Source organism: Poecilia latipinna, unplaced genomic scaffold (assembly GCF_001443285.1).
Source record: "Poecilia latipinna isolate Pla-1442-1.1 unplaced genomic scaffold, P_latipinna-1.0 Scaffold272, whole genome shotgun sequence".
Classification (NCBI taxonomy): domain Eukaryota; kingdom Metazoa; phylum Chordata; class Actinopteri; order Cyprinodontiformes; family Poeciliidae; genus Poecilia; species Poecilia latipinna.
This window is the reverse complement of record NW_015112888.1, coordinates 124,525-132,819: the sequence shown is the minus strand read 5'-3', so window position 1 is coordinate 132,819 and position 8,295 is coordinate 124,525. Positions and strand designations below refer to the sequence as shown.

The following is an 8,295-nucleotide window of genomic DNA, read 5'->3' as shown; positions in this document are numbered from 1 at the left end:
GTTTAAACATCAGCCTTTACATCTATTTCACTAAGCAATGAGCTCCTACAAAAAAAAAAAAAAAAAAAAAAAAAAAGGAGACTTGGATTTCTTCCAAAGCTGCATTTCAGTTGCGCATAGTTTGACCTTCCCAACCTGTTTTATAAGCGAGGGCAGGGAGTGACACCAGTGCTGCATACCTACTCTTTATTTAGGCTCAGTTCATTAATAATGTCAAACACTGCACAGCCTAATGAGAGGCCCATTCACTACCCAACAACGCCTATCGGATCTCCTCTCTATTTGTATTCCCCGCACCGCTACGATATTTGGCAAGCTGTGGTCTAGACAGGGGTCTTACATGCGTCACGTGGAGCATTCCCTCACAAAGAAAGGGCAGTTCAATATGAAATTAGATTTTGTATTGCTCCACTTTTTTGTCTGACTCTAGCATGATCAATAAACAGGTACTAACTAAATAGAGTTTTAGAGAGAACGAAGAGAGGCTTAAGATAAGATCTGCTAACCTTCTTTGCAAAGAAATCTATCATGCTGTAAGGGCAGATAAGGAATGAGGGTCTGCAAATGAACCCCGGGTGGGAACATAGGTGGGGGTATGTAAGCTAATTCTGGCATTTTGGCTTTATTAAACTCGCGCTGAACATACACAAATCTGGTAAATCAAAAAAAGGAAGAGGGTGTAAAATAAATAAGTGTTCCTGAAAAGCTGAATCTAGATGAAAGGTGTCTGAGGTCAAATAAAACACTCGTAAGAAAAACGATACATATTTAAAAATTATCGTGAAAAAAAAAAAAAGTGCTTTTGTTATCACTCTCTCTTACGGCGGCGACCCTTAGTAAAATCTATTGCAACAGGCTCTCCTCTGAGGTCACTTTATTAACTATAAAGCAATACCCCAACCTCTGAATGTCTTGCCTAGAGCAGTTTTTAGAGGATGCAAAAAAAGGCAAGGGGATACCATTGCAAGCCTACAACAACATGGTGGTCCACCAAAAGCATTAATCAGAGAAGTAGCCAGAAGAGCCATGGTAACTCTGGAGGCACGCAGGGATGGGTAAGTTGCTTAGCGTTTGTACAACATATTGACTCTAGGGTTGATTGAAATGCTTCTCATTACATCAATTCAGCTTTCATGCGGTTCATTTTCTCTTGACTGAGCCTATTGATTTGTGCAACTAAAGCTCTGTGGGCCCCACACAGCCTCACTGCAAGTCACTGTCCTTTCAGCACCACACTGCTGAAGAAGCAAAGGCCAGAGGGAAGAGATTTCCACCGATACTCTTTTCGCCAGTCTTTTTGCAAGGCTGTGAGTTACAATCAACACATCTGGGGCCTGTTCATACCAGCCAGTAACCTCTGAGCTCAGGGCCTACCCACACATCCTGCAAATTAAGGAAATGAAAAAATCAGCGATCCGCACCAACAACTTCACATTATCCTATTCACAATTGCAAACTCACAATGCTGAAACGGATCAGGGAGGTGTGTGTGTGTGTGCGTGTGCAGGCGTGTGTTTGTGTGTGTGTGTGAGGGCAGAAATGGCGGAGTAATTATTATGAGATGTGGATAAACTCACCGGCTGAGTGACCCCGGTTTGTTGCGTCGTGGTCGCTGTCGCCCTGTTCACTGTCGCCGTGACCACTGTCTTTAGAACTGACAATGTCTGCCTCTTGAAATGCAGAACTACAAAGAGGTCCAGAGAGGGAATGGGGGGAGCACAGACAGAGGAAGAATGAATATGATTGTGAGGCAAAAGACACACAGAGTGTGGAGGAGAATTAAATGAGAGGGCAAAGACACAGAGAGGAAGAATCAGAAGTCAAGACCACGTTAATGCGGTCACGGTAGCCATCAAGAGCCTAAATTGGATGTTACACATGGCAAGTAATGAAATCCAGCATTAGAGCTTTAATAGACGCCGCTGTGTCAGTTATGGGACTCATGCCAAATTGAAGATGAACGTTATGGATATGTTGGGAACAGTACAGGCTCTTAAAACCGCAATTAACGATGTGGATACTGATGGGTGTAGTGCTCATGTTAGAGCTGGTCCGTGGCTGTACGGGGCCCCAGGCAGAACCTGATTTGGGACCCGTCCAAGTATCCTCAGTCACCAAATCCAAACAATATTCTCTTTATATATAGATATGTAATCCGTGTTTAAATCTCGGACATAGTTACTGTTATAGTAGCTTCTATTTTTATTTATTTATTTATTTATTTTTTTTTTTTACCTTTTTGCTAGTTGGATTACTGTTCTACATAAAAAGGTGGAGCATAAAAACAATTGTGTCACTTTGAAGACATTAACCTTTTCAACAATAAAATAAAATATTGTAAAAAGACTGCAGATTTACAAATTACATATGTATATGTTGTGCGTGTGTGCATGCGTGTGTGCATGCGTGTGTGCATGCGTGTGTGCATGCGTGTGTGCATGCGTGTGTGCATGCGTGTGTGCGTCCTCTGGTACTCCTGGGTGTCCCCTGAAGCCTTTGGAGGCCCTAAGCAGCTCCTTTGTTTACTTATGCTCTGGTTCATTTTATAGATTTAGGAAGAGACTACGCCAAACAAGTTAGCATCCCATTTGCAGCTTATTAAGTATCACTTCATTCAAAAAATTATCTTGACAAAGATTTAAAATAATACTTTACTGTTTTCACAACCTTAATAAAGGTTTCAAAAATCATGAAAGGTTGGAAAATAATTGTGTTTGGGTGGTGGAGCTTTTAAGATGGACCCCATGTAAAATGGCATCCAGGCAGAAAAAAAGAGATAAAACACCCTCTTTTTCTTCTTTTTTTTTTACAAAGTTAAATATAGTTCACAGTTCACAAACAGTATTTTACAAAAGCTGTCCTTTATGTAAAATAATGTTGCTGAACTTTGACCGCTCTAGGTAGTGTAGTTTTTAAGCTGAGTCCGATGTAAGATGCTCTGAAACCAGAAATCCTCTAAAAATTGCTATGAATTATTTAAATACTGAAACAAAGACAAATAGAATATGCAGTGAACTTATTATAATATTGTTCAGTTCTAACATAGGTAGTTTTTTTTTTTTTTTTTTTTTTTTGAACTAGAGTAGACTCAAGAAAATGTAGCGAAATAGCCCTTCTGCATTTGGGAGGTTCAAATCGGATACTGACTTCAGTGTCATGAAGAGACTGTGGATCAATGACAGCCTGTTGAATGTCTTGTGATAATGGATCACAAGACATCGTGGTGGCGGTGACTAGGCCAACGTGAAATGGGATGAATGTGTATGCATGCATCACATCATGTGTTTTCCCACTACCTGTTGACACGCCTGGGTCTGTCCACCAGATAGCTGAGTTCTGCTCGTTGATGTTTTGTCTGGAAAGCCAACAGAAACACAGATGTGATCACAACCGATGCAAACAGGCAGATGATTCAAATGCATAATCACAGATTAAGACTATAAAGATAGAATGTGAGACTGAGTCAGGAGAAGCTCTGGTGGAGCTTCTCCACCAGACGTGGGTTACTGATTATGTGTGCATTCACTTGGTGAGAGTCGGCAAGAGGAGATGAGAGCAAGGGTTGTGGTGGGGGGAGTAGATTAGGGAGGCGTAAATGATTGAGACGCCTGATGCTGAAACTGAACAACCTTTGTTCACGGTGCTGGCGTGCTGTGCCGTGCGCGGAATACTTAACACACAGAGGACTAGGGGATGTGACTGGCTGGTCTGGCTCAACTCAAGCCAAGCAATCAAAAAAAAAAAAACCCACCAACTCTCTCTGCAGATCCATGAGCAAAATGCACAAGTGGTGCCACTCTTGGGGGTCATAAAGCCTGATATGCATAACAACTTTTATAAATCAATGTTAGGTAAGAAATTACAAGCTTATATAAGTGTCTGAATTTGCATAACAAATCACCCGAAACTTATCATAGTAGTTGCATAGCAAAATACCAAAACAAAACTCACACAGTTATGGGTTCTGATTTTCAATGTGCCCACCCGATTATTTGTGGTCCCCGTCCGGCCTGGCCTTTCTGGATACGCCCCTGCATCAAACTGGATTCCCCCAGCAATGCCTTCCTGTTGCATTGTTCCGGCTAATTGTTGTAATGCTGCACAAAATAACTAACTTACCATGCGTTGTTTGATTGTACTTAGGATAAAAAATGAAAAACCATGTCTAAATGAAAATGATCATAAAAAAAATAAAAAATAAAACAGTCTATTCTATATGTGTTGTTGTCATGAGTTAAAATTCTAGTCTTTGGAGCGGTGTATAAAACCTGATACTACATAAGTCTATTGGATTATAAAATACCACTTGAGATTTAACAACTGACATGTCCAATCACCATTATGCATAACAATGATTAAAGGCCACTGAGCACAGTAGCCAAGTCAAATGGAGAACCCTTTTTCAAAAGACTTTTACTTTGCGTGATCTGAATTGATAACGCACTTTAACCGAAAGCAAACGCAGTTGGGAAGGTCAGCCCGTGAAAAATGCTGTTTTCCACACTTTAAATACATTTTACGCATGGGCGTTAGGTTGATTCTGAGGTCACAGTGTCTGCTCTCTTACCTCACTGGAGAGAATGCTGCCGTTAGATATAATGTCCGGTTGCTGATCACTGTAGCCGGTCACTATTGCCCCGCAGGGATTGGTGTGATCAGCGTCGTTGCTGCGGGAGGGGCTGCACGGCTTAAGGAACATCAGATCCGTCTTGGCAGACTCCGGTGTCAGGCACACCTGGTAGCAATAGGAGTTCTGGTTTTGGTGGTGGTGGGAGCCAAACCCGCCTCCCACGCTCCCCACCCCAGACTCCTCCACTGGCACCTGCCCGACGGGCCCAACTCCCGTGGTCACGTTGGTGCTCTGAACCAGCATGATGTCGGATTTACTCAGCTTCTTCTGCTTCCTGCCGCGGCTCTGCCTGCTGCAGCAGGAGCCACAGCACAGGCAGCAGTCGCCGGCCAACAGGCACGTGTACAGATTGAGCTTCTTGTCCTTTTGACAGCGCACGGCCAGCACTATCATGGCCAGGAGGAATATAAAGGACACGGAGCCCAGAGCGATGATGAGAATCAGGGTGAGATCAAGAGAAGTCTCTTTAGCCTTGGAGGCCGAGCCGCGGTCCCCACTGCGGCCCTCCACTACGCTGTCCACTAGCATTACGCTCACACTGGCGGAAGAGGAGAGAGGAGGCTGCCCGTGGTCCCTCACCTCTATCAGCAGGTCGTAAAAGCCCTGTGGGTCCCGCTTGGGGGAGATCCTGCGCGCCGTTCTCAGCTCCCCGGTCCTCCAGTCCATGCGAAACATTCCCATCTCATTGCCCCGCAGGATGCTGTAGGACAGCCGTGCGTTTTCGCCGTCATCTGCGTCCATGGCCACGATGCGCGTCACCAGGTATCCAGGCTCCGCGGAACGCGGCAAGTGCTCTTTAGCCGTGCCGTTTTTACCTATAGGGGCTATGACGCTAGGAGCGTTGTCATTTTGGTCGACTATGATCACGTTAACGGTGGCATTGGAGAACAACTCGACAGCACCTGAGTCCTTAGCCTGGACCATGAAGCTGAACTCTTTCAGCTGCTCATAATCGAAAGAGCGCAGCGCGTAAAGGTAGCCGGTGTCTTGGTTTATGGAGACATACGTGTCAACAGACATTCCCTGGATGTCACACTCCAATATGGAGTAGGTAATTAAAGAATTCTGTCCTATATCAGGGTCCAAGGCGGTCACTGCGTGAATGAAAGCGCCAGGCACATTGTTCTCAGTCACATAGACGTCATAAACAGCCTGCGTAAAGCGGGGCGCGTTGTCGTTCTCGTCAGAGACGTGCACCTTAATTGATTTGCTGGTGGCCAGCGAGGGCTGACCTTTGTCGGTGGCCACGACTGTGATGGTGTACGAGTCTGTGTTCTCCCTGTCAAGCGAGCCGTCCGTTACGATGGTGTAGTAATTTTTAAACGACGACTTCAACTTGAAGGGGACGTCGCCCATGATCTCGCAGCTCATCTGACCGTTCTCACCGGAGTCTCGGTCCGAAACGCTGAAGAGGGCAATAACGGTGCCCGGGGCGTGCTGCTCGCTCACAGACTCAGTTACGGTGCTGAAGCTGATCTCCGGTGTGTTGTCATTCACGTCCACAAGTTTGACCAGCACTTTGCAGTGCGCAGGGACGGCGTTAGCCCCCAGATCTCTCGCCTGGACGTTGATCTGGTGCGTGTTGCTCTCTTCGTAGTCCACCTCGCCGGCCACTTCTATCCTGCCCGTTCTTTCGTCGATGTTGAACAAGTCTTTTATCCGCGGGGTGTTGTGGCTGCTAAAGGAATAAATGATTTCTCCGTTTAGTCCCTCGTCCACATCCGTGGCGTTTAGCTGGATGACTAGGGTCCCCACGGGTGAGTTTTCCCGCAGGTTAACCGTGTACACGGACTCGTCGAACGTGGGAGCGTTGTCATTAGAGTCCAGAACTTTAACTACCAACAGAGCCGTTCCGGTCCGCTGCGGGACGCCCCCGTCCACAGCCGTCAGCACATAGCGATGGACCGCCTGCTGCTCTCTGTCCAGCGGCTTCTCCAGCACCAACTCCGCGAATTTGGTCCCGTCGCTCTGCGTCTGCACGTCGAGGGAGAAATAGTTATTGTTGGTTATAGCATACGTGCTGAGCGCGTTGGTGCCAACGTCGGGGTCGAAGGCGTTCTCCACGGGGAAACGAGTCCCGGGTATGGCGCTCTCAGATATTTCCACGAAAATGTCCGGCTCCGGAAAGCTGGGCGGATTGTCGTTGACGTCCATCACCTCGATCTCCACGCGGAACAGCTCCAGCGGATTCTCCAAAAACACCTCCAGGTGCAGCAGGCACGGGATGGTCTGCTTGCAGATTTCTTCCCTGTCTATTTTCTCCTTCACAACCAGAGCGCCGTTCTCCAAGTTCACCTCCAGATAAGGTGTCCGCGAACTTGGCACCGTCTGGAACCGGCGAGCGGAAAGTTTGGTAATGTCCAAGCCTAGATCTTCTGCGATATTCCCAACTACGGTGCCAGGCTCTTGCTCTTCTGGCACGGAGTAGTGCAGCTGACATAGAGCTCCATTCAGAATGGAGAGCAGAAGTATTAACCAAATCATCTCCCCTCTCCCTCTCCAAGTGAATATCAATGCAGAAAAAAAAAGAAAAAAAAGTGTTATTCCTTTTTCCTACAAGATATGTGCATTTCCAATCTTCCCTGGCAGAAAAAAAACAGCAAAACAAGCTGCAACAAGGCTGTCCGAGTCTAAAAATCCCCTCCTCTGCCTCGGGTCAGTGGAACATTTAGTCGTTTCTGCTTTGAGAAGTGCAGCCATTTGATCCGAGCTTCTTAGTTTTAATCAATTCTGCACCCGGTCTATGAGTTTTTGGTATCAGCGCACACAGTCGCAAGCTTGAGCCAACATTCCTTGTGCGCAGAACGAACTCCCCACTTCACTAAAAAGTCAGGAAAAAAGAACATAAAAAAACTTTTAAAATCCTTGTGCTGAAAAACATTGTCAAAAAAGAGAAGTAAATAAATAAAGCGGTTAGATCTTTTTTTTTCGTTTTTTTTTTTTTTTTTTTTAAGATGCACGAACAATGAGACTTTCTCTGTGAGGATTTAATCACTGCGCCTTAGCGCTCAAAGCGGATGATGCTCTCATCTCTGCTTCTGGAAGCCGAGTGTGAGCGGCGGGGCTGGTTTTGCGCACAGCTCCTTTCCCCAGCAGCCAATGGTATTCTTCAAACATCGGGTGTAATGGCACCTGATTGGGGCTCCGCGATGCCAGCTAGAGCGCGCGCCGGGCCATCATAACAAAACCAGTTAAAGAGCCGCTGCGCTCCTCTTTCCTCTCTTTTCCTCTCCTCTCTTCCACTCTCATCGCCAGGCGCAGTCCCGGTTGTGGCAGGGGAATCAAAAAAGTGTTTCGCACCCTGTAAATTAGTCAAGTTGGATATCAGAGTTTATTACCAAAACAGTAAAATGTATATATTTAAAACGATTTTAGGTGTCAGAAGGATGTTTTTTTCTCTCTCCCTGTCTCTCTCTCTTCCTATTATACAAAGAGTTCTCAGTTTGTCAGACCGGATACAGATAGAGTTTGCCCTTGACGAATCATCCCGCTGTTTGATATCAAAGTGCTGCTTTGATACCAACACATGAGTCAGAGCGCAGTAAGAATCCCCATGCACAGCCAAACATGTAAAAATGCCTGCGCAAGTAAAGACGGTCCGTGACGCAATACCCCACTGTGCAGCGTGGCCATCCTTCTCTCTTTCCCACTCTTTTTAGAGGAGT

General features: G+C 45.9%; 1 protein-coding gene across 3 annotated transcripts in view; it reads right to left on the bottom strand.

Annotated features, from left to right (window-relative positions):
* The window catches only part of LOC106948099 (protocadherin-10-like), a 32,639-nt gene extending 24,952 nt beyond the window's left edge, over positions 1-7,687 (bottom strand). For all 3 annotated transcript variants that reach the window (XM_015033574.1, XM_015033575.1, XM_015033573.1), the window contains exons 1-3: positions 4,568-7,687; positions 3,297-3,355; positions 1,578-1,684 (exon numbers count right to left, since the gene is read on the bottom strand). In XM_015033574.1, the coding sequence (XP_014889060.1) occupies positions 1,578-1,684; positions 3,297-3,355; positions 4,568-7,114 (2,713 nt within the window). In that variant the 5' untranslated portion in view covers positions 7,115-7,687. The remainder of the gene's footprint in view (positions 1-1,577; positions 1,685-3,296; positions 3,356-4,567) is intronic.
* Between the last annotated feature and the right edge of the window lie 608 nt (positions 7,688-8,295).